The 14,272-nt window shown below is 50.8% G+C and overlaps 2 protein-coding genes across 3 annotated transcripts in view; one reads left to right on the top strand and one right to left on the bottom strand.

Annotated features, from left to right (window-relative positions):
• The first annotated feature begins 88 nt into the window (after nucleotides 1–88).
• The window catches only part of CCND1 (cyclin D1), a 20,407-nt gene continuing 6,223 nt past the window's right edge, over nucleotides 89–14,272 (top strand). Inside the window, exons 1-6 of one of the 2 annotated variants that reach the window (XM_056355082.1) lie at nucleotides 89–784; nucleotides 1,385–1,508; nucleotides 2,835–3,237; nucleotides 4,971–5,186; nucleotides 5,772–5,931; nucleotides 11,438–11,586. In XM_056355082.1, the coding sequence (XP_056211057.1) occupies nucleotides 3,040–3,237; nucleotides 4,971–5,186; nucleotides 5,772–5,931; nucleotides 11,438–11,586 (723 nt within the window). In that variant the 5' untranslated portion in view covers nucleotides 89–784; nucleotides 1,385–1,508; nucleotides 2,835–3,039. Of the gene's footprint in view, nucleotides 785–811; nucleotides 1,509–2,834; nucleotides 3,238–4,970; nucleotides 5,187–5,771; nucleotides 5,932–11,437; nucleotides 11,587–14,272 lie in introns of those variants that run through there. The other variant, XM_056355081.1, reaches the window with a different exon arrangement.
• LTO1 (LTO1 maturation factor of ABCE1) overlaps nucleotides 10,048–14,272 on the bottom strand; it is a 27,718-nt gene continuing 23,493 nt past the window's right edge. The window contains exons 5-6 of the mRNA XM_056355083.1: nucleotides 11,736–11,895; nucleotides 10,048–10,494 (exon numbers count right to left, since the gene is read on the bottom strand). Coding sequence (XP_056211058.1) covers nucleotides 10,259–10,494; nucleotides 11,736–11,895 — 396 coding nt within the window. The 3' untranslated portion in view covers nucleotides 10,048–10,258. The remainder of the gene's footprint in view (nucleotides 10,495–11,735; nucleotides 11,896–14,272) is intronic.

Below are 14,272 nucleotides of genomic sequence, written 5' to 3'. Positions count from 1 at the left end.
TTGTCGGCGGGGCCGGCGCGGCGCGCGGGGCGGGATGACATCATGAGAAAGTGCCGGCCGGGAGCGGCGGCCCCGGCAGCGGGGAGGGCGGCGGGCAGGAAGGAAGCGCCCTCGGAAGCCCCCGGGGCCGCGAGCGGCGGCGGCCGCCCCTGGGAGCAGCGGGGCAGCGCCGCGGGCTGGGCGCGCTGGCGGCGGGGCAGGAGGCGGCACGCCCGTTAAGCACGCAGCCCCGGGGCGGGGAGCAGAGCCGCCGCGCTGCAGGCACCCCCGGGGGCTCCGGCGGGCGCTGCCGGTTGAGGGCCCGCGGGAGTACGGCGGGGGGGGACGGCGGCAGTGCGGGACGAGGAGCCAGCGCTGCCGGAGCCCCGTTCCGCCGCCCAGCGGGCGGGTAGCGGGGCGGGCCCCCAGCGGGGGGGGCGAGCGGCGCCGCCCCCCTGGGCCGGGCAGCTGCGGCCACCGGGGTGAGCGCGGGACGAGACTGGGGGTCCGGCCCGGCGGCAGCGGCTCTGGCCCTTGCGCCCAGTCCTCTTTGTCTCGGCGGGCCCGGGCGAGCCTGGCGCCGAGATCTGCCCGTCCCGCCTGGTAACAGCCCGGCGCCCCCATTGGCTCCCGCTAATGGCCGCTTCCTGCGGCCGCACCGCCCCGCGCCGCCCGCCGGGGGCTCCCCGGGCCGCGGGCCAGGCCGCTCCCGCCGCCGGCACCGCCAGCCCGCAGCCGTGTGAATGAAAGCCGGGGGAGGGGGGCACACGGGGACCCCCCTCACGGAGCCCACCCCAGCGGGAGGGTGAGGGGGGCGGCGGCGGGGTGTAGCGCCGGGCTGGGAGAAGGGAGTCCGTGCGGCGACGTGGCCGGGAGCACATGTCTGGAGGCCGAGAGCTGGCGCGATCCGTGGGACCGGCGCCCCCCCAAGGGTTTTCCCTGCACCCCCAAACCCGCTGCGCCTTGGGAAGGTGCTGGGGCTGCAGGGCGGTCAGTTGCCCCCCAGTTGTGCATCGCAGGCAGGCCGAGCACTAGTGCAGGGGCACAGGGTCGTGGCGTGTTTCTTCATTAAAAATTAAAGCCTCCCCGGCCGGGCAAAGCTATGAAAACCGGTGCATGTCCTGCACAGGGAGCACCCACCGGCCCAGCGGAGGGGTGTGGGCAGGGGACAGCCGCCTTGCCGGGGAACCATCCTGGCTCACCCCACAGGCTGTGGCGTGCAAGGGGAACTGAGATCCCTGGCCCTCCGATGGCCTTCTAGCACGCAAAGGCAAAATGGAGACAAGTGGTCAAGCGAGCGGGCAAACTTAGGAAAGATGGGCAGAGGTTCCGTGCAAAGCAATTACGTAAACATGCAACTGTGCAACAGCGTGCCCTGTGATCACTGACGCTGCTTTCCCCACAGGTCATGCAGGAGAGATGCTGTATGACTCTATGGCATGGCCGCCAGGGCATGTCCTCCACAGCCAGGAGACCCTCCCGCTGCCCCAACGCCTGTGGGCAATGCTGCCGCGAGCATCGTACCACAGGTAGGTAGGTGTTCCTGCTGTCTGTGCTGTGCCCAGGGGATGCCAAAGCACCGAGGGCATGGTTAACCCGCGTGCTCAGGTTTTGAGGGGCAGGCAGGCAGAAGGCAGTGTGAACCCCAATTTATGGCCTTCCCACCTTTCCTCACTCCATTTTGGTGGTGTCTCCCGTGCAGTTGGTGCTTTGGCGTCACCTCCGGTATTCTCTGGCAGGCCCCGAGTTCCCCTATCAGCCTCTCAAAAGGGAGGATTCTAGAAGAGAAGACACTTTTAAAAAAAATTATTATTATTATTATTATTATTAGAAACAGTGCAAAGTGTTTTCAGGTCGAGGCAGCTCAGCCGGGGAATGGGAGCTCCTTACAGTGGGGCCCCGCCACTGCACGTCAGGCGTGGACAGGCTGTCCCGGCAGCGTGGCGTGGCGGATGAGGCCCCGGCAGGCTCTGGGGCTCTGGCGGCTGCCAGCACCTCCCTCCACCACCACCCCCCCGCCACCAATTCATCTCCCTTTAGGTGCTAGAGGAAGCTTGGGCCACCATTTTGCTGCTCTGCTGGGGTATTTTTTTCTGGGTGGCTGTGAACGGTGGGAGTGGGGTGCCGATTGCGGCCTGTCTGGCATGTGCTGCCACCGACCGCAGCTGGGATTAGCTGTCGCCCTGTCCCCTGCCACCTCCGTGACCCTTTTGGAGGGTAAAACTTTCAAAGTGAAAGGAAAGACGTTAAAAAAAAAGAAAAAAAAAAAAAAAGGAAGAGACGTAAACCACCATCTTGCTGGAGGGGGACACCCCAATTCCTTCAAAGTTCTGGCGCGCAGCAAAACCGTCTAGGCTGGGAAAAAAATAGGACTGAGGAAATGGGAGAAAGCTTTTCCCTTGGGATCAACTACAAAGAGCGGGGGTTTTAAAATGACAGATATTGCAGGTAGGTGTTGGTGACGGTAATAGTAATAATTGATAAGGAACAGCGACACACTGGTGCTGTCCTGCTCCCCCTCCCCGGCGCCCCCAGTAAAATAATCCCAACCAAGGCTCCTCGTATTTATATCCCTGCGTGTCTGTGTGTGGCCTAGCCCCATTCATCATTTGGCTCCCACTGCAGAACTCGCTCCATTTTTAAAATTATGCATGATACACTGAAGAGACAATTTGGGTTTCCCCCACCTCTCCCTTGCCCTTGAAGAAAGCAAGCCCTTGTCTCATTTGCATTTGCATTAAAACCCAGCTCTCTATAAGCTAAGCAAAGGGGAAGGACTTGAAGCCTATGGGATGGCTTTAGGGCTCTGCCCCTTGCTTTTGGCTCTCTCTCTCTCTCTTTCTCATTCTCTCTAGTGCTTTGATCTCTGCTTAACAACAGTAACGTCACAGGACTATACAGGAGAGTTTTGTTGGAAGTTAGAAAGTTTTGCAGCCTCCAGAGGGCTGTAGCGGCAGTAGCAGAAGCAGCATCCAAGGGACTCCTGGACGGGGAAGAGAGAGAGCGAGCGAGCGACTCAGTCCTGCTGCAGAAAACTGACTCGAGGCGACGGAGGCAGACATGGAACATCAGCTGCTGTGCTGCGAGGTGGAGACCATCCGACGAGCCTACCTAGATGCCAACCTCCTCAATGACAGGGTGCTGCAGACAATGCTGAAGGCGGAGGAGACCTGCTCGCCCTCCGTCTCCTACTTCAAGTGCGTGCAGAAAGAAATCTTGCCATATATGAGGAAAATAGTTGCCACTTGGATGTTGGAGGTTTGTATCTTGCGGGGATTTTCTTTGCAAGCTTCGGCACCGAAATGAATTAAACCCGGGGAGCTGCTCGCCATCTCCTGCGGCTCTCTCCCCCCCCCCCCCCCCCCTCCCCCCAAATCAGTTCCGCGGCACACGTTGCTCTGGCTTCCGAGACGGCCGCGTGTACCGGGGGGGCGCGGGCCGGGGTCCCCATCGCCGCCGCCGGTGCTGCCGCCGCTTTATCCCCGCTGCAGCGGTCGGGGCCCGCCGCGGAGGGGCGGCGAACGGACCTTCCCCCCCCCCCCCCCCCCCCCCCAACCCCCCCGGTAGACCGGGTCGGGGGGTGCCCCGGCACCTTTTCCGGCCGTCGGGGCGAGGCGGTACCGGCGGAGGGAGCGCGGAGCCGAGCCCGGCTGTGCCCCCCGGCTGCCGAGCCCACGGCCCGCCGTGCGGGGCCGCCGGGGACAGCCTGCCAGTTCATTTTTTCTGAGGATTTTATTTAAAATTAATATCCTTGTACACGTATGCAAGCGGCTGCCCGTGCCAGTATTATGCGCCATCTTTGTTCTTTTATTTGCAAAGCAAAAGTGTTGATTAATCGGGAGAAAAAATTAAGAAAGTCTCGGGGAGCAAGCCAAGGGTGTGTGTGGCGGGGGGAGCGGAGGAAGGGGGCCGCGGGCAGGAGGTCGGGGGCCGGGGGACCCCGCGGGGGCTGCGGGCAGGGGGACCGGCCGGAGGGGCTCCGGCGTTTCTGGGGGGAGCTGCAGGGTGAAAGTTTCTTTGTTCAGCGCGAAGAGAGGCTCGGGCTGTGATCACCCCTCAAAGGCACGCTTGTGCTGCGGCGGCGAGCTGCGGGGTCGCCTGGGAAAAGCGAGTTGGAAAGGGCCTCGTCCCCCGGCGGGACACGTCTGGGGGGGCTCCCAGCGGGAGCCCCAGGAGCTGGGCTACATTTTCATGCCTTTTTGGAAGCTCTGGGCGCCCGCGATCTATTTTTAATTAATTTTTGAAAGCGCAGCGCCCAGCCTTGCTGTGGGAGATGTCGCGCCCGGCTGTGCTGCAGGGCGAGAGAGGGAGGCGGTGAATTTCACTTCGGGGGGCCTCCCCGGAGCCCCCCAGCAGGACCATGGACACGGGGCTCGGTAAAGGACCCCCGCCGCTTCATTTTCAGCCTTTTTTGAGAGCTCGGAAAATTTTTTAAATATTTTTAAATATTTTTTGAAAAGATGACGTCTGGGGAAATGAGGCTGGACGCCACCTTTGTGTCTCGACCGGAGTGGAATCGGCAGCACAACGGCAAATTAGATGAAAAAATACCAGCGAAATAAATTAACGCAGGGGCAGGCCGGGCTCTGCACCCCATCCCCAGGCACGGGGGGCTCCCATTTTCCTCCGCTTTCCTTTTTCTTTCTTTTTAAAAAATTTGTTCTAGGGGCTGGAAGGATGGGGACAGACCTCCTCTTCGAGACATCCCCCCCCCCCCCCCCCCTTTTTTTTTTTTTTTACCATGAATCCCCTGCGGATTTCTAATGCCACATTTCTCCCCACTTTGTCACTCGTGACTTTCTCTTTCATTTTCTTTGATGTCTCTGTTTTCCCCTTATTTATCCGTTTCCCCCAACTGCATTTTCCCCATGGTCTCCTTCAACCTTGCCCTGCAAAGCCTGGGGGGTGAGGGGGGAGGGAAGGCGAGGGCGGTGGGGCAAGCCTAGCTTTCACTTCTATTAAATTATTCTTCAACGATCTCCTTCTTCTAGGTCTGCGAGGAGCAGAAGTGCGAAGAGGAAGTTTTCCCCTTGGCTATGAATTATTTGGACAGATTTTTGTCGTTTGAACCCCTCAAGAAAAGCCGATTGCAATTGCTCGGAGCTACCTGCATGTTTGTGGCTTCAAAAATGAAGGAAACTATTCCTCTGACCGCAGAAAAACTGTGCATTTATACAGATAACTCCATTAGACCCGACGAATTACTGGTAATTTCATGTTTAATCATCTCAGGAAAAATAAAAAAATAAATACAAAACCAACATCACCCCCAGCCTCCCAAGCACAGCTGCCGCTTAGGAAGCCCCCCGAACACCGGGGCAGGCGGGGAGGGGGCTGCCTCCGTGCCGGCGGCGGGCGGGCGCTGCTCCCCACGGCCGCAGGAGCTGCAGCCCCGGCGGCGGCAGGCGGGGAGGGGAGCGGGGCCGGGGTGAGGGCCGGCACCGGGCCGGGCGCCCCCGCTCCCCCGGACCCCGCACCCCCCTCCCCCCCCGTCCGGCCCGCGGGCTGCCCCGGCCGGACCCACCGGCAGCGCAGGGCTTGGGCGGCGCGCGGGCGCCCCCTGGCGGCCCCGCGGGGGTTGCGGTGGGTGATGCGCTACAGGGGACAGCTGCCCGGTGCCCCCCCGGCGCCCGCCCGAGCCGGGGCACCCCGCGGCAGGGACCGCAGCCCCACCGGGGAGGCGGAAAGGGCCGAGCGCGGACTGCTGGCCCGGCCGCGGGTGAGCGGAGCTAACCACATTTTCCCTCTCCTCCTTCTTCTCCCCCTGCTTCCCCTCCCTCTTGTCTTTGCAGCAAATGGAGCTGCTTCTGGTGAATAAGCTGAAATGGAATCTGGCTGCAATGACCCCCCACGATTTCATTGAACATTTCCTTACTAAAATGCCTCTGGCAGAGGACACCAAGCAGATCATCCGTAAACATGCTCAGACTTTTGTGGCTCTGTGCGCTACAGGTATGAGCCCTGCACATTAAGCAAAGCGTGTTCCTCCCCTACACGCGCCTACCCCCTGGCTTGCAAAGCTTCCCGCAGCCGTGGTCTAAAGCGAGCCCACAGAGCTGTGGGGAGGTAGTTTAAGCCCCGATTATTGCCCCTTGTTTGCAGAAGGTGGATTACATTGCAGAGGTAAGTTTTTTCAGAAGTTATTTTGCTTATGAATCGAGTCTGTGGTGGTGGCAGGGAAGGAGGAGGTCCTCCCCCTCTTCGCAGCGTAACCGTGGAGTGGCAGCTCAGCCTGGCAGGATTTCTGCACCTCTGCACGCCGGGTGTTACATGGTGGTGGGGGGCTGCAAAAGGCTGGCTGCCCGTACAGGGAATCCCTTTTCACATGGATTCATTCTTAACAGTTTTTCAAGGCAGAGGGAGATTTGGCTTGTGAATAGCTCTGTGTGTGTGGGGGTGGCGGGTAAAACTTCCCTCTTCACATCGCCTCTTCCCCTCTCCTCTCCTCGGTGGCTGGTGGGTTGGAGGAGGGCCACGCGGCACAGAGGCTCTCCTGGCACAGGACCCAGCCGCTGCCATCTGCACCCTTCTGACCACGTGCTGTGCTGGAGCCATGTGCGGGGCCGGCCTCCCGAGACGCGGACTGTTCGCTAGGCCAGGTTTGCAGAGGCCTGAGCTTTGGTTTCAAGGGCACCGTGTGTGCGCGCGCGCTGCTGCTTTGAAGTTCCATGTTTGCATGTGGACTGTGTGCGTATGCGTTTGTACGTGCACCAGCTTTACCCGCTGAACCCTAGCAAGTGGGAAGGAAACAAAAGTTTTAGAAGAGCCTTTCTGTTCTCCAGATCCCGTGGTTCCCACAGGACAGAGTGGAGGAGCAGGGACAAAAGAAGTTCTAGAGGGAAGATCCTCTGGTTTAAACAAAACGAGTTCAGAGCGTTTTCTTTTAGTATGGCAAGACCAAGCCAGGAACGGCAAAAGGATAAGGAAGAAAAAAGCAAAGCAAATGTTCTTTTGCAGTAAGCACATAAAAAGGAATGCCAGACACTCTGTTGACACTGATAAAAACTTAGTGTAAAGGAGATACAGTGCTTTAGTAAATATTAATATTCAGTAGCAGTTGTGCTAAAAAAAAAAAAAAAGAGGTCAAGCTTGCATTTGGACTTGAGAAGAGCTATCCACACTTGAAAACCTCGGTGGGATGTGTGTGGTCAATGGCACAAATTAATGTTGTGTGGTTCATTTTCCAGAGATGGATCTGGTATAAAAAATTGAAGAAAGATTGCAGGCACTCAGAAGAAAAACTTTATTTCACAGAATTGGCCCTACTGCAAGGCCTAAAGATAGAAACGACCAAGCCATAAAAGAGAATTTATAAACACTGGCATTGCTCTTCATCTTGGGCCTAACATCAGCATAATGGGCAGTTCGTAAGTTAGCTTGCCTGGAGTAATGCTTGGTGTTCGGAGCGCTACAACCTTCCAACAGCCTTCAAACTACCGGCAGCAACATTTTGGGAAAATCGGACGTAAGTCTTCATGCCAGATTCTACCAGATAAGGCTACTGTGACTCTGAGCACGTGATTTGCTAAGTTCGAAGCTTCCTCGGCTGCTAGCTAAAGAGAACAGCCACCCGGCCTCCCCTTTGGATATGGGGATGTTTAACCTAGGTTGTTGTGTTGGCAATGACAGGGATGAAAACAAGAGTAGTTCAAAGGTTGGAGACTTGCTAAGAGTCCAGTACTTTGATCTACTGTCGGTGTTGTTATGTTTCTTTTAGGAAGCACATCCAGAGCCTTTATTTAACACTGCTACACACCACAGCTGGAGAATGGATCAGTAAATGAGAACCATGTTCTGGGAGTTTTACTTAGCTTTAAAAAAAACCCCAGTGCTGAGCTCACCAGAATTGGGGCCCTCTTCAGCTCCCTACTGAAGTTGGGAATATTGCCTGGGGAAAGAGCACTCAGGAAGGCTGCCACTAGGCTCTGTATTCTTATTGTTGTTTTTGGATGTCAGGATTTTCTCTACCTTTTGCTTTCCTCATGACTTCTTTGTTGGCTAGTGAAGATCACATGTGGCTTAAGTAGCATCTGGACTTTGCTTTGCTGTTGCTGGGTTGTGTTGTATTTCCCCTTGCCAAAATGAACCTAGATGGACTGCAAATGCATTGTGCTGCCTGGATGCTGTGGGGCCCAATCCAAAGTCCACTGGAAACACTGACACTCGGCTTAAGTGGCCTCAGGGGCAAGTGCAGTATATCTTTTGCTTGAAGTACAGCCCATGTCCTCTACTGTAGAGGAGGATCTCCTAAGAAAAGATGGCAAAATAATGCTTGCTTAGAAAATAAAATCTCCGCCAGTTGGCTTAACAAGGTGAAGGCTGTGGAAGTGTTTGTAGATGAGTGTGTATGTGTTTGCTCCAGAAAGAGAAGGTTACGCTGCAAGGTGAAGTTGAGGGGAATTCCTTCTAAGCTCCCTCTTCAGTTGTCTGGCTAGTAGAAGTGGATTTGTTTGATTTGGTTTAGTTTTGAAAAATTCATTTTCACCAAAGGATGTCTTTGTGCTGTGGTAGGTTCGGGAGAAAAAGCAAAAGCAAAAAAAAAAAAAAATTACCAGGGGTTGTTTGAAGTTAACACATAATTGAGCTTAATGAATGGGGCTTTGGCATGGCCGAGCAAGGCAGGGAGAGCTCAAAAGGAAGCAGGCCTCTTTTGGCCCAAGTTAAGACCAGTGTTGAGGGAGAACTGCAGCTCTATACAAGTATAACAATGAATAGCAACAAATATTGGAGCTTCAGCATTTCATTATGTTCCTCTGGTTATCAAAACATACCAGGCTCCTTTTATATTATTATTATTATTGTTGGTTGCTTTCCTCCTCTGCGATGCAGAAAGAAAGATCCCCCTTTGAAACAAGCGTGTTACAATTCTCCTATTCTCTGGCCTTTATAAAATTGGAAGTCTCAAGGTATGTGACCAGTTGGAACGTGTTGCATCTTGCAGCAAGTGATTTATGTTCGCAGTTTTGATTTGCCTCAATGAAAAGATTTTCATTCATAGCCCCCAGCTCTCCAGACGGATGGAATTGCTGCTCCATTTAAAAAGGAAAAGGGGTGACTCGCCTTGTTAGGAATTTTTTTTAAAGCGCTGCAGTGCCTATATGCCTGCTTTGTCCTCCCTTCAGGGTGGCTGGCATTCTTCTCTCTCCTCCCCCTCCCCTCTCTCTCTCCCTCTCTCTCTTTTTAACAACGCTGAAGTTGTTTATTCTTTTTGGATGAAGTCTCAGATAGGCTACTGGGGATGTGTGCTTCAATTGATGGGGCCCCCTACCCCATTGTGGCTGTGTCAGGTCTAATTCATCTCACCGAAGCCCCCTTGTTCCTGAGCGCTCAATAGCGCAAGATGAGGCGATGGAGGCTGACAATGATGCCACACTCTTCACTTGGGGGCATCCAATTACAGGCGAGAGGGGCCCCCTGATTAATATGCTGAAATTAGTGGCCTCTGCCACAAATAATTCCTTGTTGAGTTGCAACAAAAAGGCAGTCCATGCTGCTTGTCTGGAGTGGTTATAGGGACAGACACAAACTGGTCATTTAAACTTCATTATCACTTTTCCACCTTGGAAAGAATGAGGGTGTGACTATGAATTCATGTTCTTGTTTACTGCTCCCTTTAAAAGAAGAACGCAAATATTAATCCCAAACGTGATCCTGTCAGGACAGACTCATTAAACTGACACATTTTGGTCATGTTCTGTTTGTGGAGCTCAGTAAATAGTGTCGCGAACACGCTGCCACCGTACCCTTCTGAGCAACCCAGTCCTGGTGGCATTCATGCTCACCCACCGAAACACAGCATTTCTGAAGTCCACCTGCAACTGTGTGTCAGCATTTCAGTTAGGGGACTGGCTTTGCTATGTGTATAGCGTCAAAAGCATGCAGTCTGGACTACTCTGATTTTGGGGAGTGACCAAAGCTTGCTAGAAGGTGGGTGTATTTGTATCTGCCCAGAAATGGGCAGATGAGGAAAAGGGGATAACCTAAATTTAATTTAAGCATGGTGACGTAAATGAGATTACTTGAGATCAAGCTTGCCTTTTCACTGGTAGTGCATCATGCAAGTCTGGCCACAATTCATCCTATCAGTTTAATTTTGAAGGTTCACAGAAGGCCGGGCGAAATGCCCCTTTGAAGGTGGGTATTGGTCAGGGATAAAATGGGGTGTCAGAGGTATATGCGTAGAGTCAGAGAGAGGACTTTCAGAGTCCCAAAGTCTTTAGTTTCGCTGGTAAAACATTTACACAAAAGTTACTTTATCATAATAAAGGAGATGCATGATTTAATACTTAAACTGTTCCAGTGAGTCCTCTAAGCTGTCCATTCCTTTGACTTCATTCAAGAGTTTGACAGATGGTTTATGTTTTTTCAGCCCAGAGGAAGTTGCATTCTGATAAAAGCTGAAGGAATGTATCTCAGGTTCTTGTGTATAATGTGGCATTTCCCTTTCTTCCTCACAAAATTGGACGTTTAGTTGTTCCACTTCCCTGTGTTTCTGAGTCTCCTCCAAGGTGTACACTGCCATGGATCAAATGCATTCCTGTTCAGCAGAAGTCTTAGCATTAAAATGTGGATTACTCTTGATAAAAAAAAAACCAACCAAACAACAAAACGAAACAAAACCCAAACGAAAAACATGCTAAATGGCAGAGATAGCCCCTTAAGGAATCATGGGAGTGGCTTTGTGGAGAGACCTACAGCAATGCAGTCTGGAAGGGGGCCCAGCCTCTTGTCAGCATGGTGTCACATCAGAATGTAACTGATTGTCCGCCAATTCTTGGGACCCCCGTCACTTAGTTATGCCACATTTACATTAAATCCCTGTTGCCAGGATGGATGGCAGCCACTGACAAGAGACTAGGTTGAGACAAAGCATTTTTAAGATGAAACCTTAATTTAAATATGGATTATCTGCCTCCTGACAGGGTTAAGCAGTCTTTTTCTTTCTTTCTGTTGATGTTGTTCATTAAAGCTATATTCCTTTGAATGTCAGTGTAAAGGTTTCTGCTTTAAAGGGCCCGAGGACTCCTGGTTAGGACGCACCTAGGATCTGATCCTGCAAAAGACTTAAGAATGCGAGCAGGTTTTCTCAGATGTATTATGCCATTGACCCCAGTGGCATTATTCACTTGAGCAAAGTATTTTAACATTTGAAGAATGGGGGCCCGGTGTATGACAAAAATACCTCAAAGTGATGAATGGCTGCCCAGGCTTAGTGCTAGGAAGGGCTACTCGCTGAGGTACAGTTGCTCAGGTGGATAAGTGTTCACACGTTTGGACCTGTAACAGGTTATAGAGCAGGAGGCACCTTTCTGCTCACAGTTTTCCGTACCTTTGCGGATGCAATAGTTGGCAGCTGAAGCCGTGCTGGTAGAAGAGTGTATGCATATGGGCAGGCTTCTCCTAAAGCAATCATTTCAGTCTTTTTTTTTTTTTTTCTCTCTCTTCTTTCTTCATACAGATATTAAATTTATTTCAAACCCACCTTCCATGATCGCAGCTGGCAGTGTGGTAGCAGCTGTGCAAGGCCTGCATCTGGGGAACACTAACACTTTCCTCTCCTATCAATGCCTCACACATTTCCTATCACAAGTTATCAAATGTGATCCGGTAAGTGACTCTTTCTCTTGGTTGATCTCCTGCCTTAGAGTTTAAGAACGAATGCCTACTTACTGCATAGTAGCTAAGCTGACAGTAAATCTTGATAAAAGTCCAACCTCGGAGTGGAGTTTTTGAACGTGTCCGTCCTAGTTATTTACCTGTTGTTATGTCCATTAATAATCTGTGACTGTGCTGTTGCAGTTCACTGATAGGAATGCCACATCCAGCTCTAATGTTTGTAAGAGGCATATCTGACAAAGCAGAGGAAACGCTGCATGGCAGAGGCTGTGTTTGGTTGTAGGTAATTAAACCAGGAGTCTATGTAAAACAAAACTTTGAAAATAAGACGAGGAAAGTGGAGACCTTGTGGTATCTCTGACCTTATCTTTGACCATTCTTGAGGCCTTTTATTGTGCCAAGTGGTGTGAAAAAGCCCTTCTTAAAAGAGTTCTAATGATCTAATTTGGTTTATTACGTGCTAGACCTGCACAGTAGCTGGTATTGAATTCCTTTACGGAACAAATGCTTGTCCCACGACTTTCTGACAAGGTAGATGGTCCTCACAGGACTCTCATTTTGCCCTGCAGCTTGCAGGAGATGCACATCAGTAACTAGTGAGCAATAAACCTTTCATGAGTGAATGGGCCAGGAAGGGAGCCTACAAGGAAGACCTAAAGTCAATGATCCATGTCATAATGGTGTGTGAAGTTGGGGCAGAGCTGAGCTTTGTTTTGTAACAATGTGGAAGACCAATAAATAGATGCTTTAAAAAGGTTCTTGTGAGGTCTCCAAGTGCTGGACAATGAGTCAAATAAAGACAACTCTGTGGTTAGCGGCAGAACTTCTGAGATGCTGTTAGATTATTTTACATGTTAATAATTTGAATACATACAGAGCTGTGCTAGTCCAGACACTGCAAAACTAGGTCTGTATAACTGGACTTTGCTGACCGCACTGAGTGATTTCTGGAAAGATGAATGCATCACAATTAATTATTCACAAAATATTCTACTTTTGATAGACTATGTGAAACAATTGCTGACAACTATGGTATGTCAGCTCATTATCTGGATCACTTCAACAATGATTCAGTATTGAGCAGGTTACTTTTGCCATTTATATTACTGCAACTACAGTAATATGGATCCAGTGCTGAAATGTTAAATACTATAGGAACTTCAAATGCTGAAATGAAACGCTGCTCAGTTTGGTATGTACATGTGATGCTTTCAGTCAGTTTGTAAACAACGTAGATATTTCAGTGTATGGTTGGCCACTATCCAGTGCAAGATATTTGAAGCAGGTACTGAGGAAAAATGCTGGGCTCGCTATCTGCTCTGACAGTATCTGATTCAGACAACATTATTTAATCGTTCCTGATACAGAGCGTTGAAGTAGATTCTCTCACATCTTGGGAGAACAACAGCATGTCCTTACGTGACTTGACTTAGTTGATGACAGAGCTCTTTTAAAAGAAGAAAACAAAGTACTTGTAGCAAGAAGGAGAATTCTTGCTTATTTCTTTCTTACTGTCCAGAGTCATTGCAAGGCCACGATCTGTATGACCTGAACTTAAAGTTAACAGCTTTAAAAGGAAGTTAACTCCCTTCCAGCTTTCGTTGCTAAATATATTTATGTGTAAGAGCAGCTAGAGTTATAAGTAAGGTTTTTGTATAGGTTGCTACAGAAAATAAGCATCATAAAATTATACGTATGTATATGTATACTGTTCTGTTTGTAATGGAGTAAGTGAAGAGCATCTTTCGCTGCTGTTGCTTTTAGTATAGAAAACTGCTTGGTTCCTGCATAGCATGATTCCCCTGCATAGAGAATTTCCATTAAGATGTGTCTGTGTAATCTCCATGGTACCAAATGCTATTCCTATTACCTTATTTCACTAGCACGTATACGAAATATGTTATTCCACAGTGATGGGTCCCCTTGTCAGACTGCACAAATGAATAAGCTTTACACTGGATTGCCCTGAAATATTAAGAGCGTGCATTATAACATTGTGGCTAACATTCTCACTGATTATCTATTAGCTAGAGCAGCTGGTCTGTTGGATTTCAGGTTATGTAATTACACTTTTTTACCTTTAGTCTCAAAGAAAGCTGAATCTAAAGTAAAATGAGTATCACCTGATTGGAATTCCTTTATGGTTCATGTTTACGTTGGTAGGAGTCCAATTTCCCATTTTGCCTTTGATCAGGGGTAATTAGAAGTCAGATAATCACAATTAGAAGTCTTGGGCTGTCTTCCATCATTCTATTCCTGACCCCATCATCCAAATGGATTGAATTTTACCTGACATTCATTTCCAGGCCAGAAATTTGCTAAACTAGATTAGATTGGGTTTCCATGCTGTCTGTTAGTACACTGGAATTCGTCTCCTGCCTGCCCCTACTCAGAGGCACCTTCTAACATGTGCTTGTTATCCAGAATGGGTCAGGCAGTAACAAAGGATTTCCAAGCAGTTTCTTTTTTGTTGTTGTTTGTTTCCTTTACTATCTGACCCTGGAGTCTGATCATGTCTAATGTCTACTGTGTGTTAAAGGTATTTGACCACATCAGTTAAGCTAGCAAGTCTTTTTTTTTTTTTTTTTTTACTGAGGAGCTTAATTAATCCAGGAAGGGTTTATGACCTTGAACAAACTGTGGGCATTGAAAATTTGGGTAGTGAAGCAGAAAAGTT

Source organism: Falco biarmicus, chromosome 10 (assembly GCF_023638135.1).
Source record: "Falco biarmicus isolate bFalBia1 chromosome 10, bFalBia1.pri, whole genome shotgun sequence".
Taxonomy (NCBI): Eukaryota; Metazoa; Chordata; class Aves; order Falconiformes; family Falconidae; genus Falco; species Falco biarmicus.
This window is presented reverse-complemented; position numbering and strand designations above follow the sequence as displayed.